Source organism: Acinonyx jubatus, chromosome D1 (assembly GCF_027475565.1).
Source record: "Acinonyx jubatus isolate Ajub_Pintada_27869175 chromosome D1, VMU_Ajub_asm_v1.0, whole genome shotgun sequence".
NCBI lineage: Eukaryota > Metazoa > Chordata > Mammalia > Carnivora > Felidae > Acinonyx > Acinonyx jubatus.
Window position 1 is genome coordinate 74,879,050 of NC_069390.1, and position 17,448 is coordinate 74,896,497.

At 48.0% G+C, this 17,448-nt stretch overlaps 1 protein-coding gene and 1 long non-coding RNA gene across 7 annotated transcripts in view; one reads left to right on the forward strand and one right to left on the reverse strand.

The window, feature by feature from the left end:
• Positions 1 to 1,999, reverse strand: part of LOC113593803 (uncharacterized) — a 30,207-nt gene extending 28,208 nt beyond the window's left edge. Inside the window, exon 1 of the long non-coding RNA XR_008290543.1 lies at positions 1,758 to 1,999. This is a non-coding gene — a long non-coding RNA (uncharacterized LOC113593803). The remainder of the gene's footprint in view (positions 1 to 1,757) is intronic.
• The window catches only part of AMOTL1 (angiomotin like 1), a 155,168-nt gene that overhangs the window by 30,666 nt on the left and 107,054 nt on the right, over positions 1 to 17,448 (forward strand). For 2 of the 6 annotated variants that reach the window (XM_027040045.2, XM_027040042.2), the window contains exon 3: positions 2,634 to 2,684. The exons of 1 other annotated variant lie outside the window; for it this stretch is intronic. In XM_027040045.2, the coding sequence (XP_026895846.1) occupies positions 2,634 to 2,684 (51 nt within the window). Of the gene's footprint in view, positions 1 to 1,025; positions 1,117 to 2,407; positions 2,426 to 2,633; positions 2,685 to 17,448 lie in introns of those variants that run through there. 3 more of the 6 variants (XM_053203828.1, XM_053203831.1, XM_027040046.2) reach the window with 3 other exon arrangements.

The window sequence follows — 17,448 nt, forward strand, 5'->3', positions numbered from 1 at the left end:
GGCGGGAGTTGGGGAGAGAGGTGGTGTCAGGGAAGAGCGAATATAGTAGGATGTCTGTATTCCAATGGGAATCATCTAGGACAGAGGAAAACAGTAGTTTGGGTAGAAAGGGGGAAAAGCCACATGAGAAGGGACAGGATCTGATCCACAATGGAAGTGGCCTTAGATGGAGAAGGGGTGGTGCACCCAAGGTAATGGGAGAGGAGAAGGGGAAGAAACGTAGGCGAACGGAGAGTGATTGCTGGGCTATCCTAAGGTCCGCTTGAGATCGGCGATCAGGAACTGAAAATAAGGCCAGGAAGCATGATGCTGTGCTTCTTCCAACCATGTTTAGCCAGGTGCTGATAGAAAGAAAGTGGAGAATTCGTATTTATCAGGGTTGTGGTTTTTCCAGGTAAGTAGTATGGAGAGGAGGGGGTGGGGGGAGTTGAATCTGAAGGTGTATGAAGGAAAGAAAAGATAATAATGTACCTGGAAACTAAGGTGGATAAAGGGGGAAGAGATGTCATGAGATAAGCAAATCATAGGTGCTGCTAAGGTCAGAGAGCCATTGGGTTAAGATAACAGAGTAGACTGGAAAAGTAGGAGGTGGTGGGTGGAGGGTAGAATGTTTGACATCAAAATTATGGATGATGTCATTGTGAGAGCAGGGAGCCTGGAGAGTTGGACGAGGTCAAGGAAAGGAGAGGACGCTGAAGAGCTGAGAGACCAGAGGACAAGAAGAATCCACTGTGTAGATTCAGAAATCAGAATTATAACAGGAATGGTATTGGGGAGAGTGACAGTGATCCAAGTACCCACATCTTCAAGGAATGAGTTGGAATAACCCAAGGGTCTATAGACGGCTGCAATAAGTAGGAGTGGTGGTGATGAGCCATGAATTCCTGAGGGCAGATGGGGGGATTCTAGGAAGTGGGAGGGCTTGGAGTGACACATGCAAACATTCACCCAAGCATGTTCCCTTCATGCACTTGGGAGCCCCCGTTGTCAGGAGTGGGGGGAAAAGAGGAGGACAGAGAGACAGGCCAGGCCGCTTATGGATGAAGCCCCACCCTGCTGCTCCGGCATTCCTGCGTAAGCAATGCTGGCCACAGTGGCTTCTTTCCGTCCTCCCAGGTAATTTGTAAACCAAAAGCTGACAGTGGAAAACCCAGAGATGGCTGAGTGTTTATAGAATTAGAGCACACTGGCACAGATCCAGGGGCCCTCCAGCTGCTGCAGCTGGTGATCTGGTTGCTCTGAGACTGTAGACGGCTCCCAGGAGGTTGCCCAGACTGCGGACTCCCACTGTCAGTCTCCAAGGCCGGGGACAGGAGAAGGGACAACCATTTTCTCAGTTTTCTCCTTCTTTCCTCTTAACTCCTTCTGGCATCCGTGCGGGCTGGCTCTCTGGAGCACATCCCCAAAGCCCAGGGCCCTCCCAGGCAGAGCAGTCAGGAAGTCCTGGGGGGAAATACAAAATGCATCTGCCCAAGTTATTCAGGCCAGTGACACGGAGAGGGAAGTTCCTGCAATCTAACATGAATTGCTTTAGGACCTACAACATGGACTCTGAGACCATAACTTCTGAATCTACATTCTGTATTTGAAACCACTCAACTTTTTATGTAGAAGCAGCTCTGCTCTGCTCTCCTTAGACAGTCACACACACACACACACACACACACACACACACCTCACAGTGCTGTGCAGTCATCCCTAAGTTACTTAACTTCGGAGGCTCAGTCTCACTACCTGTGAAATGGAGACCTACTAACCTTCACCATTCGAACCAGGTGGTCTCTTAAGGGGAGGAAATATTGTTTGAACTGCAGTTAGAATTCCTGTTCAAAAGGAAGGAGGGGTTGGGGGCACACGAAGCTACTTCTCCCCTGGTGCAGGACATATTCAAGCTCTGAAAATCCGGCATCTCCTCGTGAGAAGCACGGAACAAACGATTTCCCAAGCATCGGGGTAGGGCAGACGTAATACAAGAAGGCAGGGATCGTTTTAGAACTGGTTATGCTCCAGTTTTTAATAAACGGCCAAAGGGGTGGGGGCGGGGGAGGACACCCTCCAACAGGGAGTTGGGAGGCAGCGCGCGCGCCGCTGCCGAGCGTGACGGCCACGGTCGCCTAGCAACGGGCGGCGGGGATGCGCGCGGGGCGCCCGGCCTGGTGGGCGCGGGGAGCTCGCCGCCGCCGCCGCCGCCGCGCGCCCGCGGGCCTCCGGTACCCGCCGCGAAACTTTGGGGCTTCTCGGCGCCGGGGCGTCGACGTGAGCCCGGGGGACGCAGCAATGCGCCTCGCGGGCTGAGGGCGACAGGATGAGGTCGCGGCCCGGCGCGCCGGGCCCGGGGATCCGCGGGGTCGCACCCGCGGAAAGTTGGCGCGCACCTGCCCGAGCCTGGGAGGCGCGCGGTCCCCGGTCCGAATTGGCCCGGCAAGTTTCTTTGGCAATTTCTTACCCCCTTTGGATCCGGTGTCCCGAACCCCGCCTGGCCCCCGGGTTTACGGACTCCGATCTCTGCGAGAGAGAAACCCGCGCTTTTCTAGGGGACCTGCGCGGTAGCAGATGCTTGATCGATTTGCCCTGAGTGATTGCGATTCTGTTTTTGTTTTCTGTTTTGTTTTTTTTTTTTCCTCTTACTCCAGACAGTGAGTTTGTGGAAGCCTCTCCCGAGCCCTACAGCCCGGAGGAGTTAGGTAAGTCTAGCCCTTTGCCTCTTTCAGAATTCCGCCCAAGAACGGAGAGTCTGGGGGTGCCAGGACTGAATCAGCTGGAGGGGAGGAGGGATAGGGTCAGGAGGCACCCCCCAGGGGTGCTTGGGGGTGACAGGGGAAGTGTCAGATGTGGCATGGGGGGGGGGGGCGGTGGCGAGGAGCGAGGCTCAGCAAACTTCCCGACCTGGGGCCTCTGGAAGCAGCTGGACTCATCCTACCTGGAAGGACACATTGGTGGCTGTCTCTGCCCAACCAAGGACCTTGCCTGATTAGGACCTCGTGAGAGTAGTCCATTACTGAATTGAGTTGAGCGCCCCCAAGGGCGGTCTAGTCACCACCTGGGAGCTGTGTCCCTCCCTGTAGGTGTCTGGGAACCGGGGCATTTCGTCCTCCTGTGCCTGAACCTGTAAGTGTAGACTTGTGGTGGGTGAACTGCGACCCTCCTGTCACAGACAGACTTCCTTGTGCGGAGAGAAGGAAATTTGCATTGTCAGGATCCCTCTCAATATTCCTGCCACCCAGTCTCACTTTGGTGGCTCAGCGATGGGTTCCCTTTTCTTTCTTTTGGTCCTTACCAAATCCCACTCCACCTGAAATAAAACTCCACCTCAGCGATGACTCTCATGCACCCAAAATAGGTCTGCATGGAGGATGGCATTCCGAGACAGGGGAGAGTGCCTCGTTTTATTCAGAAGGTGTGTGTCTGACAAGTTGCGAGGCCATCATTATCTCTGTAAATGGAATCGCAGATTAAATGCATAAACAAAACTAGCTTTTAAAGGCTCACTATAGTGAATCCTTTTATGGAATGAAAATGACATCTACACCACAGGTTTGCATGAAGTGATTTATTCGGAGGGCGGATATGTGGTGAAGGGCTCTGCTCGTGTGTAATTGTGCATTAATGACACCAGCCCTGGCACTCCACAGTGTGACAGAAGCTATTTGGTTCTCTTCAATTATAGATCAGCATAAGCATTCTATATGGGCTGAGCATTCCTTGCTCTGAGAAACCGCCTGTATACCTACTAAATTGTCTGCAGTCACGGAATGATTTAGGCACCAGAAAGGGCCCAGGTGTTTGACCCTCTTTCGTCTCCATATCTACTTCCGGCAGCAGCAGACTGGACTGCCCTCAGTGCTGAGGCACTGATACGTAGGGGGAGCCCTTCAAATTAGCGGTAGAGGATAAGGAAGCAACCTTATTTCTCTTCAGCTTCCCTGGGGGAAAAGCGCAATTTCTCATGAGGAGATATAGGAGCCATGGGGTTTCCTTCTGGGCTCTGAGATTGCAGGGTGACTGAGAATAGAAAACACAAGTCTGAGAGCCTGAGACCAGGGTTCTTAATAAATACGTTAACTAGCCTGTTTTCTCATCTTTGGAAAGCTGGGGTTGTGGCAGGTGACCCCTAAGGTGTCATCCAGCTCCAGTATCCTGAGATGCTGCGAGGAGCCTTGAGCCAAAGGAAGTACACAGCTATGGGTGTTTATTATTGATATTCATGGGCCATGCTGTTTGTGTGCATGGTGTCTCCAAAGGGTTATTCTCTCCCTGTCAGGGCAGCTCGCTCACTGGATGGGACTGCGTTGCTTCCTTGCTGCTCAGATCAAAGACGAAGCTGGCATTTCTCCCTTGGAAAGAGTCATGATAGTTTTTGGTGCTTTTGTTAGACACACAGTGGGAAAAATGCCTCTTACGGCAGTTGATGAGCTTGTCAAGAAGCCATTCTTTCTGGAACACAGATGAGCACAGATTCAACCCCTGGCCTGCAGATGAGGGACCTGAAGAAGAGGTAGAGGGAAGTCATAAAAACTTCGTTTGAATTCTATCATTGCATTTACTTGTGACTTTGGGAAGGTGGCTGAACCGCTCGGAGCCTTGGTTATCTCCTTGGCCCAACTGGAGACCTTGCATGGATGTCGTAGATGGTGTATGGAAAGCCCTAGTACCTGAGTTGTATACTCAGGTCTTCAGGGAGTGCTCGCTGTTACTATTATTCATTTGAAAGGTACTTATTTCCTGTGCGTGAAGGATGGAATGGCTCTTGTCAATTGTCCCACCTATTAACCGATACCATTTTTATTTCTAGAAATTTCTCTGCAACTTACCCAGTCTCCAAAAACAGATGGTCAGGGATGCTGATCCGGTCAATTGAGTTATTTAGTGATTTGTCCCTGCAGTAGCACATGGAATGGTTTTCCATCTGAGATCTTTGGTGACAGTCCCATTGCTTTCTTGTGGCACGATTGGTAGTCTGTTTCACCTCCAAATTTTCATCTGAGTCTCCAAGTGCACTGCACTGGCCCTTAGCATTTTATCCTCAGTGTTGCAGCAAGATCATGTAATGAAATTAAGTTACAAAAAAAGGAGGTTTTGAAAAGACAGTAGAAATAAGAGTCTTATCTCTAGACGAATGCTGTATTGAAGGCTGCCTGTGATGGAGAATCCAGAAATAAGCCCTCTCTCTCTGGTGGTGCCTTTTTTTTCTTTCTTTCTTTCTTTCTTTCTTTCTTTCTTTCTTTCTTTCTTTCTTTCTTTCTTTCTTTTTAGGATTTTTTAAAAGTTTATTTATTTTGAGAGAGAGAGAGAGAGAGAATGAGCAGGGGAGGGGCAGAGAGAGAGAGGGAGAGAGAGAAACCCAAGCAGGCTCTGCACTGTCAGTACAGTGAGCCTGATGTGGGGCTCAAACTCATGAACCTTGAGATCATGACCTGAGCCGGAACCCAGAGTTGGACACTTAACCGACTGAGCCACCCAGGCGCCCCCGTGGTTCCATTTCCTAAGGAGGCAAAGCGCACACCTCTTCCTAGCCTTTCTATAGTCCCATCCCTAGGCAGAAGTGATAGCTCTCTAAACCCAGAGGTGACCATGTCTGCCCCTGTCTAGTAACTTTTACTGACTCCCTACTACTTGGAGGATGGATGTTTGGTTAGGCATGGGAAGACCTCCATGATCTGCATCACCCCCACCCACTATAACTTTGTAGTTGTATTTGAGCCATGCGGCAGTCCTCTAAATTCAGCCCTGTTCCCCGTGCCTACGTGCCCTCCCTCCCTCCTTTCCTCCTTTTCTTCCTGGCTGGCTCCTACCCTTCGTTCAACACTAAGCCTAAGTGTCCTGTCGTCCTAGTGGTTCTCAACCCTGCACGTCAGAATCAGGGTTGCTGTTAAAAGTCCTGAAACCGGGGTGCCTGGGTGACTCAGATGGTTAAGCGTCCAACTCTTGATTTCTGCTCGGGTCGTGATCTCACGGTTTGTGTGTTTGAGCCCTGCATAGGGGTCCCGCTTGGTATTCTCTCTCTCCGTCTCTCTGCCCCTCCCCTGCCCATGCTCTCCCCCCCTCTCTCTCTCTCAAAATAAATTTTAAGAACTTAAAAAAATAAAAACGAAAGTCCTGAAACCAAGCCTTCACCCTGAGCAAGGTCATCAGAATTTCTAGAATGTGGCCCCAGGCGGCAGTGTGCTTTTTAAAAATCACATTTCCAGTGATTCCAGTGTGTAGCCAGGTTGTGAGTTACTGGCCCAGATGGTGGCCACCTCATTCTCTGTAAATCTAGCAGCCAGCACAGAGCCTGGCATCAGTAAATGCTTGTTGAACGAGTGAGTGATGGCGGACCCTGGGATACTGTGTCTTTTCAGATACCTATCTCTAAGATTGGATCCTCTGCTTGTTATCACCATGCCTTGGGGACCGAATCCTTTGACCTGTGCCTAGATCTCTCTCCTTTGTTCATTCGTTAGGCTTATCCAGTTTATTTTCTACCTTTCTTAAAAATTGAAGTTTTAAAAACATTTTTTAGTATAAAGCTAACACCTGTTTATTTTAGAAAATTTGGACATTATAAAGAGTGGGGGGAAGTCCCTACCTACCACCCAGAAGCAGACAGATCCCACGTTCCCTTCACTTTTCCTGATGTGCTGCCCTTTGGGATTGCTTGACCCTCTGGCGTGCCTCACTGAGCTCAGTTGTTGCTGTCTGTGCTCAGACCCTGCGAACTTTCCTCTGAGTCCCTAAAGGAGTGCCCTTGAAGATGGCATTCTTGGAGGGTACCTGGGTAGCTTAGTCGGTTAAGTGACCGACTCTTGATTTTGGCTCAGGTTATGATCTCACAGTTCATGGGATCGAGGCCCACATTGGGCTCTGGGCTGCAAGCACAGGGCCTGCTTGGGATTCTCTCTCTCTCTCTCTCTCTCTCTCTCAAAATAAGTAAATTAAAAAAAAATTATGTATAAAAAAAGAAAATACCATTCTTGGGAGCCATGCTGCTGAGGGCTGATATACCATGAGAAGGAGTTTTCCTTGTGCAATTCTTATTCTCCTCATTCAAGCAGGATGTATGGGCTCTATTAGAATAAATGATGACATTTGTGTAACGTCTTTAAAATGATAACTTAAATGTTTACCAGCCTCCCCCCTTTCCTTCCTAAAATAGGAGATGAGTTCACAGCTCCGGATAATATAGTATTTCTGTCTGTCAGAGCACAGCAGCTTGTTCAGTATAAAATTAGTCAGGATGGGCTAACTACTGTAACAAACACACACACATGTCAGTGGCTTAACATGATAAAGTCAGTGTTTCTTGTTTGTGTTACAGTCATGTTGACTTGTCTCAACCTGGAGGTAACATACTCACTTTTCATATTCCCAAGGTGAGAACTGGGCCCGTAGCCTCACCTAGAAGGAAGGAGGCTAGGCAGTGGAGTCTAGTAATATTCCAAGAAGGAGAGAACACATACACTGGGATCATCAGCAGTCTCTGCCAGTCATATTGCTTCAGCCACGATGGCTGAGCCATATCCTGGCCATGTAGGTGTCGGGTCTTTGTATTATTTAGGATCCTGGTTTGGCTGTTATAACAAAAGCTAAAAGGACAGTGACTTAAATAAGAAACAAGTTAGTTTCTTTTTCACTTAGAACATAGGCAGGTACTGTTATGGTGGCTTCTCTGTGCTCCGACATCTTGAAATATTGCTTCCACGCAGTTCAGGGTGGCTGCTTCAGGCCCCACCATCACATCCACATTCCGGCCCATCGGGAAGACAGAAAGGAAACGGAGGGCACAGCCTGAAAGCTGCACACATCATTTCACCTACGTTCCTTTGGCCTGAGCTTTAGTCCCATGGCCATACCTAGCTCTAAGGAGGCTGGGAAATTTGGGTGCGCGTAAGGTGGTGTCCATCAACAGCAGAATGATTGGGTAGGGGGCAGACAGAAAGAGGTGCTGGATAATTAGTAATCTTTTAAATGAATTATAGGAAGCATGTGTTAGTGGTTAAGAACATGTACTTTGAGTCGTACTGTGTGGGTTTAAATTTTACTTTCTTCCTGACCTTGAGCAAATTACTTAATCTATAGCTTCATTTCCTAGTCTCTAAAATCCTGTGTCATCTATTTTCTGATGCTCTGCCAGACCCAATACCATCTTTGCCACTCTGCTGTGTGCCCTGGAAAACGTACCTTTCGGAATATATCGTCTGGAATATATCCAGTTGGATTCGGCAGGATAGGGGCGGGTGGAAAGAAAAAGAGCCAGGGCACTTATTCCCTTCCTGGCAGGCTGTGCTGGTCCAGGCCACAGCTCCTCCAGAGTCCCCCTCTCTTGTAGCATCACATCATGCTGGATTCTGGAGTCCTCTCTTCTGACCCAGGGTGGCAGCAGTTCCCCACTTTACCTCTAGGGGGCTTCCTCACCAGTTTTCCCTTAACCCTGCTCGGCACACTTGAATCAGCGGTGCCTTCATCAGACTCTCTTCTGGCACCATCTGGGCACACCATCCATTTCCTGCTCGCACCCTGGCTGACACGATGGGGATGCTAATAGGACGTGCTCCGACCATGGGGGGGTGGGAAGTAAATGCGTTGTAGGACTGACGCTCAAATGTAGCAGCCGTCCTTAAGTGTTTACTGTTTTCACGTCCCTAGGCAATTGCTCTGATACCTTCGAGCGTGGTCAGAACCTTCTGAAAGATTTCATTTTTGGCATATGAACCAAATAACACTGCCACTCATCTCCCCTCCCCCACCCTATGTGAGGAGGATACGGCAAGACTCGAAAGTTGGGAGCAAATCTGTTCCAAGTCAAATGTCTCCTGCATCCAAAGTTTCTTCCTTCCCGTTATATGGGGGTGAAAACCAAGAAAGATGTTGGGCTGATTATTCACCTACTGTGATGGGTGCTTTACATACACAAACTGTCTACCCAGCTTCCCAGCTTGGAGTTTGAATCATTCACCCACATTGATACCCTCAAATATAAAGACTTCTGAGGATTTGACTGTCCATATTATACACAGATTAAGTCTTTCTCTAAAGCTACCCTCAGTTTATGTCCAGGAATTCTCAGGAGTGCTTATTTGCAGCCCGAGTCCGTTCTGGTGGCTCTAGCCTTTTGCCAGGGGATCTAGAATTCAGATACACCTCACTGAGGCCAGTGGACACCATGATGTCTGCTCTGTGTCCTCGGAAACCGGTGGCCACACGACGCTGGCCATGGCTGCTGCTGCCCTTGTCTCCTGCTCATACCAGAACCTGGAGGCTTGGCATTCACTTGCTGCAAGCCTGGTTGGTTTCCCAGCATCCTACCCTCTGTTGCCCGGGGGAATGAGGGTATCACGCTTCTCTATGCCGTTTTAGCCTCCAAGTGGGCCTGGGTCTTTCTCATTACTGTACAAACCCAGACCCATCGAGGGGCTGGTATCAGATTGGCTACCTGCCCCACTCTGGCTGGCCTCCAAAACAGCCAGGGCGATTCACCCCAGCCTGGGATCCAGCCAAGATCTCTGACCCTTGGAATCCTATCCAGTCCGGCCTTCCTCCTACCTAAACCCCAAACATAGCTGCTGAGAGAGAGGGAGTGCTCACCCTGTTTTAGCTTTCTCAGGATGACTGACATCGGGAAATTCAATTCCCTTCACAGGAAACCTCACCCTGCCGCAGGGTGTGGTCAGGCCTCCTGGCTCCCAGACAACGGCCACGGAAGATTCGTCAGCAGTGTAGTGCCCTAAATCTGGGCAACTCAGTGTCTTCCATGATTGATCTGGTTGGGGATATCAGCTCATTTCCTCCTCAGAACAACTCCACGAGCAGAAGGAATTATGTTCACATTATGGAGGAGGAAACAGAGGCTCTCACTGGCTAAACTATCTTCCCCAAATCACACAGCTAGTTAGAGGCAAACCTTAGACTGAAAAGATCATCTTTGGCTCCAGAGCCAATGTCAGTTTCCTGGGGAGGAGACTACACAAGTTGCCCTCCTCCCAGGGGAATTTGGTTGCGGGTGTAATACAATAAATTACGTAAAAGTAACCAGCACAGGGCTTGGCAATACAGTATATGGCTGTTGCATGCATATTTGTTGAATAAATGCATGAATGGTAGGTGCTCTTAACCATATACATACCATATACACACACACGTATACATATACATAATATATAGACTATATATATAAACAAACATATATGTATATGTTTGTTTGAGACCAACAAATAACGATCAGTATGCTCCAAAGGAATTTTCCATAATAGGATCTGAAGCAACAACCAGAAAAACGCCTCCTAGCTTCCTTCATTCGCTTCCTGCTCTTCCTGCTCCGTATTACAGCCTAGCGTCCCTGGGACAGGAAACCTCTTATGGTTTCCCGATGGTGCTCACGCTATTTCGAAAGGAAATTAGACGTTTGCAGCCGCAGGATTTGGAGCAGGATAGTAGGAGCTTGGAGAGGAATCTGAAAATGAAACTAAAGACATGTGGACTCAGGCTCAAGTAGAAAATTCATCACCATGTTCCTGATGTTCGTTTGCGAAACGATACTGTGCTTTGCCAGGGAGATGAAGCTTTACCTCAGGGTGTTCTAGTTCGGAGAGAGAGGGAGCAGGAGAGGGAAAATGACAATAAATTCTGGGGGATAAATGGTTATCTACCTTGGCCAAACAGAAGAAAGGGCGAGGAAGGAGATCTAGAATAAGGGGATAGAACACGCGCGCGCGCGCACACACACACACACACACACACACACACACACACACCACAAGAATATGGAAAAGGCATTTTCCTTGCCAGCAAGATGTTTTACTAGAACTATATAGGCCTGTGTTCACTTATTCCTGAATATTAAACACAACCTGACTACTTATAAGCAATGATATTTCATCAATTGTTAAGGGCTCCTGGAGTCTAGAGAGTGTAAATAACCAGCTTGGTCTGCTCAGGAATCCTGTGGTTATGATTTCTGGGTCACGTTCCTACTGGGTGATCGTTCTGGAGTATGTTCTTTTTGTTTGTGTTTTTCTCAAATCAGGTTTGCTCAGGGCTCAGGCACATTAAAATGATTTGGTGTCCCTTGTGTGCTCTCTTTCTCTCTGTGTTCCTCCTGCCCCCTTCCTCCTTTCTCCCTTCTCACTCTCTGTCTCTCTCTCTCCCCAGCCTCATCTCTACCCGTCTCCCTATGTCTGTCTCTTCCCCCTTCCTTCTCTTGTTCCCTCCTTCCTTTTCCCATCTTAAGTTGGAATATGGACAGAAAAAGCAGTGCTTGCCTTCATAGGGCCCTCTGCCAGAGAATGGAACAGGTCAAATTATAAAAGAGGATTGAAAAAAAAGAAAGAGTGCTCTTTGGCAAAATGGGGGAAACAGATGTTCAGGGGCGATGTTGCTGTCCCTAGCTGCTGCCTGCGGAAACACACTCCTTAAAGGCTTGCTAGTTATGGACGTTCGTCATGGCACACATGTGTGGTTAGTTTCATGTCAAATATGCATGTGTATTTATCTCTGCTTAATTTGTCTCTCTCTGTGACCTCTGTACCCCCAAATCCAGAGTTGGCAAGATCACTGACCACCTGGTAGCAAGATTTATTTTCAAACTCAGAGGTTTGGGAACTGTGGACGCTATAGCTGCTTTCAGGTCCCTGTTTAATGGTAAACACTTGATGGAAACTTCAGGTTTTTAGGAGAAGAGGGAAGGACCTGTGGGTGCAGAACCTGGTCTGAAATGAACGCTACAGAAAGTCTGGGGTTGGAGGGGAGCTGAATGATGAAAGTCTCCTGCTGAGATTTGTAACCTGCCAGGGCATTTGTGTTTCTGTCTCTCACACTATTCGTTGGCTCTTGACCAAAAAGAAAAGTCCATTATTGTAGCTTTTGTGGTTGTCCAGCCAGAGAACTTGAGACTATCTCCTTAGCAAAAAAATATTTCCCTTTTGGCTCTAAGAGCCATTTTCCCCCCACTCTCAAAAGAGGGATTCCAGATTCCAAACATTTGCTATGGACTAAGGGGTATTCCAGGTGATTTTTTGGTCCTGTGGGACCCTTGTGTGGGTTAACCTCATGTGACCACCTGCTTCCTTCACTCCAGTGGTTCTCCTGGTCGTATAGGAATATAACGAGATCAAATGAGTTAGCACATCTAAAACACTTAGGGCAGTGCCTGACAAATGACCAGCATTTAATAAGTGTTGCTCTTTTTTGCTGCTTCTGCCGTACCCCCATCTCCCTCATCACTTTCAGGTATATCTTCCTTCTGAACTCCATTCTGTTTCTCCTCTCTTATTCTGCTCATCTAGTGACAGTGAAAGAAGATAAAAGGGAAAACAATCAACCACAAAAGCATGAAGTTAAAGCCACCACAAGCTCAAACAGTGCCTTTGAGCAAATTAGAAAAAAACTAACCCCTCCAAGTAGATGAAGAGCAGAGCCAGTATTCCCAATTTAGTGGGCAGAGTGCAAGCTGGATTGCAGCCCTCCACCTCTGCCTCATTCACTCCCTCAGCCTGGCACCCTTGTGCAGTGAACAGCCCACACAACGGAACATGGTAGCCCGGATTCCACACTCCCAGTGTGACCTTCTCGTGGATATTTCTTTCTTTTTCTGGGAAGTCTTCTAGTGTTGTGTACATACTAAAAAGACTAAACTCTCCTTTGATGAATTCTTTAAAAATAAGTCTCCCCCATGGGGCGCCTGGGTGGCGCAGTCGGTTAAGCGTCCGACTTCAGCCAGGTCACGATCTCGCGGTCCGTGAGTTCGAGCCCCGCGTCAGGCTCTGGGCTGATGGCTCAGAGCCTGGAGCCTGTTTCCGATTCTGTGTCTCCCTCTCTCTCTGCCCCTCCCCCGTTCATGCTCTGTCTCTCTCTGTCCCAAAAATAAATAAACGTTGAAAAAAAAAATTTAAAAGTAAGTCTCCCCCAAATTACTTACACGATGGGGTTTATTTTTCCCAAGTTCGGATCTCCTGAATAAAAACTATATCTAAAACGTGCAACACTTATGCTAGGGGTTAACCAAAATTTATTTACTCCGGTTCAAATGGCAGCTTTAAATGCACTATAATAGGGGGCGCCTGACTCAGTGACTCAGTCAGTTAGGCATTGACTCATGATCGGGCCCTGATCTCACGGTTCATGAGATCGAGTCCCGCATGGGGCTCTGTGTGGATAGAGTGCAGCCTGCTTGGGATTCTCTCTCTGCCCTTCCCCCACTTGCATGTGCACTCATGCCTGCACACTCTCTCTCTTCTCCCTCAAAATAAGTAAACATTTTTTAAAACTGCACTATATTAAAGGGAGCTGATGTCTGTTGAGTGCTTTCCACGTATTAGGTATCTTGCTAAGACATTTATGTCAGCCATCTTAAAACAATCCTGAGAGGCAGGTACTATTATTTCCCTCCTTTAACAGATAGGAACGGAAGCTTAGACAAGTTCAATAACTTGCCAGATCACACCTGGTGAGTGGAAGAAATCAGAGCTTGAGTCCAGCTCTGTTGTTTACTGCTAAGGTTCTTACCCACCGCCTTCAATCCCAGAGTAAGCTATAAGATCCCAGACTTCTGATTCTCAGTGGCAGATCCATGGCAGGACTGTGATTTGCACCTCGGTCTATCTGACTGTAAACATACGGGCTTCCCTGGTTTGTAATACTGCCTACAACTTGCTACACACTGCAGGCTACACCTGGGGACACGAGGGGGAAATGACACAATCCTTCCCTCAAAGAAGTGATGGTCTAAGTGGGGGAGAAAGCCCAATCAACAGAAAATTCACAGTGTGGAGTTCTGGCTCCTCCAAGCCCATGGGTACTTACTGACTGGGGAGCTTGAGCAGGTTATCTACATTCTCTAGGCCTCGGTTTACTCATCTGTGACATGGGAGTGCAAAACACCGGCTTCATAGGCTAATTGGGAGGGATTAAATAAGATAGTGTATGCAAAGTACTTAGCACATAGTCGGCACTCTGTGTGGGGTTGTAATTATTATTATCACGGTAAGTAGGAAAAGGGAAGTACACAAGGAGAGCATGGGACCCCGGGGAAAAGGAATCTGACTCAGTCATGGGGGTTGAGGGGAGGCCAACCAGGCTTCCTGGAAGAGATCCGTTCTTCACAGCAGGATCTGCTAGAGCAATGGTACCGGGCATGAACAGCGTCACATCTGCCTTAGAATAACGAGCCAGCCACAGTCCGCTCCTCCTGTAGGGATCGCCCAGAGTGCTGGGTAACAGCAGATGAACGAAGCCGAATCTTCTCCCTCATCCCAGCCTGAGGTTTAGCGTGGACACTCTACAGAGTGGGACTGGAACCCCATCCACTCCTTCCGCAAATGTGCGCGCGTCCTGATGCCTCATGGAGTCTGTCCTGCTCCCAAAAGGCTCTTACGTTTGGCTCTGTGGGGCTCAGCTAACACCAGGTTCATGTGAATTTCACTCCTTTTGTGATTCTTCGCATCATTATTGCTTTTTACCACCATCACCTCCTTGGTGCCGACATCTGCACTGTTTACCAAATGAGAGACTGAAGAATCCTCTAAGGCAGATACAGAGACATAACCCAGGGTAGGTAGGGATTTGTCAGAATTAGCAAACAAGAATACAGGATCCCCACTTACATTTAATTTTAGGTAAACAGAATACGATTTTAAAAGTATATGCGTGTCCTCTGCAATATTTGAGACATACTATACTGGACAAATTCTGCTGCTTTCCTGAGGGTCAAATCCGACTGGTGTCACGTGTTTTATCTGGCAGCTCTAGGTGTGGGAGCAGCGCCTGGGGACGCTCTGTTCTTTGCATTGGATTTTAGCTTGCTCTGGTAGGAGGTGTGATAAAACACAGCTCAGCTCCTATCACCAGGTACTCAATCCCCATGGGACTCCACTTAGGGGCTTCCATCAATGAGGCCTGATTGCTGATGTCTGAGTTGTTTTATCACCTCAGTTAGAAACGGATGTTTTGGAAATTAATCCTACAGTAGAAAACCTAAACAACTTCAGGGACTGGATGCATGCTCCGTCTGTGTAATATATCAACACAGAGCAACTCCTTCTCCTAGAGAGGCTGGATGGCGTCTGCAGTCTGGATGTTAAGGTTTTGATGTTCGCCATTCTCTCTTGTAACAGAAGCTCAGGTCCGATCTCATTCCCTTTTGGAGAGTCAGCAGATCTTAGTGTCCACACAGGAGTAAGACCCAGGGCCCTCCTTCTAGAATGCATCGTCACTCAGCCTGTGTTAGATCATCGCCAGAGGGGCGATATAGGTGTGGGGGTCCCACCACCTAAGAAAATCTGGTTTCTATTGCTTTGTGGTAAGCATTATTCTAACAGCTTCCTTGGAGGGAGCGAAAACCTGATTTTCTGCCTCTTGCACCTAGTGGTCTATGTTTTGTCGTCTAGAGTTTTCAACGTTTTTTTCCTACTGTGACCCAGTATCAGGATACATTTTACATTTAGACTCACACATACAAATGTTTGTACCTTAATATTCTCCACGCAAGGTACTGTCCTGAATACTCTCTGGTTTCTCCATGCCATCCTGTCTGACGTCTGCTGAGTGCTTTCTAGTGGCGGAACGTTTCACTGTAACCTGGCTTTGAAGGGCAGCGAGGCGCATGGCCTCACATACAGCCTGAGCAGTGCAGACCCCTTGACCTCAACCTCCCATCCACGTTACGATCACTCCATTCATCAATACTCATTGTGTGTATACTTACTGAATATTCGTAAGTACCGACTAAAATACCGACTCTAGCCCATTTTTTTTCATTTGGTCTGTAATCTGGAGGTATTTTCCCTAATTGTGGCAGAGGGGGCTCAAATTAAGATGCCCTGGGTCTTAAGACTTCCTGGATCTACCAATGAAATATTCCCAAACTCAAAAAACTTAAACGAAAAGAAACTGTGTGTCTAGCACAACAAAAATGAAATCTCCTCTTCAAATGACCGTATTTTGAAAGAAAATGGATGACGGGTTAGTAATAACAAGCTAAGAATTATGGAGTATGTGCCACTTGCTAGGCACGGGGCTGAGAGTTTTACAGTTTACATGCAACTGACTCATGGATTTCTCATAACACTTTGAGGTGGATGCTATTGTAATTACTACTTATTAAAAGAAGAAACACTGAACTTTCATGAAGTCAAGTAATTTTAGTTCAAGACAGAACTCTGGGTTTTGATGGTTCTTTTACAACAGGCAAGAGGCCTGTTCCCTCATTTAGGCTGGGATTCGGAGTGCATAGAGACATGGGGCCCCAAAGGTCTGAGACCAGTGGCTCTCAAAGTGTGGTCCACAGACCAGCAGCATCAGCATCATCTGGGAACTTGTTAGAAATGCAATTCTTGGGCCCACCCTGACCTACTGAATCAGAATATGCGGGGTGGGACCCAGCAGTCTGTTTTAACAAGCTCTTCAGGTGATTATGATGCAGCTAAAAGTTCAGAACCACTGCCCTGCTGGCACTGAAGATCCTGGGTCTGTCCCCGTTTTCAGCGGGATTCAATCGAAGCCTCTGGAGAGACGGCACCTCTCGTGCAGATACTGTGACCAAATACACAGACCGTGGATTTCACTTTCAGGTTATTTCCATTTGTTTGTTTCCTTATTGTTTGTCCCAAGTTGTTCATTTTCTGATGTTCCTTGTCTCTCCCACTTAAGTTGAAACTCCTATTGTACATACCTTATGTCCTAAGGGTTGAAGAGCAAGGTACTCTTCGCAGACACTGGGTGAGGGAGACTGGTGACATTCCTATGGAACTCTTCCAGGGCCCGTCCCTACAGGCCCTCTCCTCCCTTTGTCTCCTTCCCGTCCTTCCCTCTCCGCTTCCGCTTCCGAATGTTTGCAGGTGCTGTTTTCCCAGCCGGGGCGCTCCCCGCCTCTTCTGCCACCACCTTGGAGATGCCTTCCCTTCCAGCCCTCTAAGTAGCCACCTTCTCCCTCGTTAGCCTCTGTTACTGTGCCCCACTCCCATTCTTCATCACACATAGACCAGTGTGTAAGTACAGATGTATTTGTATACACGTTAGTAGGACAGAGCCCATGCCGCAGTCTTCACGCACCTAGCAGAGTGTGGCTTATTAGTCAATGCGATCAACAATAGGTTTTGAATGAACAAACGAACGAACGCACCATCGCAGCTCTCAGTGGCTTGACCTTCTGTCAAACGCTAGTGCGATTTCAGTTAATCCTTTCAGTTGGTCCTTCTGTTAAGGTGTTAATTGTTTCTAGTTATTTCTAATTATTTCCCTTTCTACCTTCAACTTTTCTAAAGACTCTGTTCTTCTGCTTAGTGTGATACTGGCTTTATCGCGGACACACACAAAATACTCTCTCTGATTTCTGGATGGATAACTCATCAGGTAAGATGTGAATTTTAGGGGCACCTGGGTGGCTCAGTTGGTTGAGCGTCCAGCTCTTGATCTCAGCTCAGGTCGTGATCTCACCGTTTGGGGGATTCAGCCCTGTGTTAGGTTCTGCACTGACAG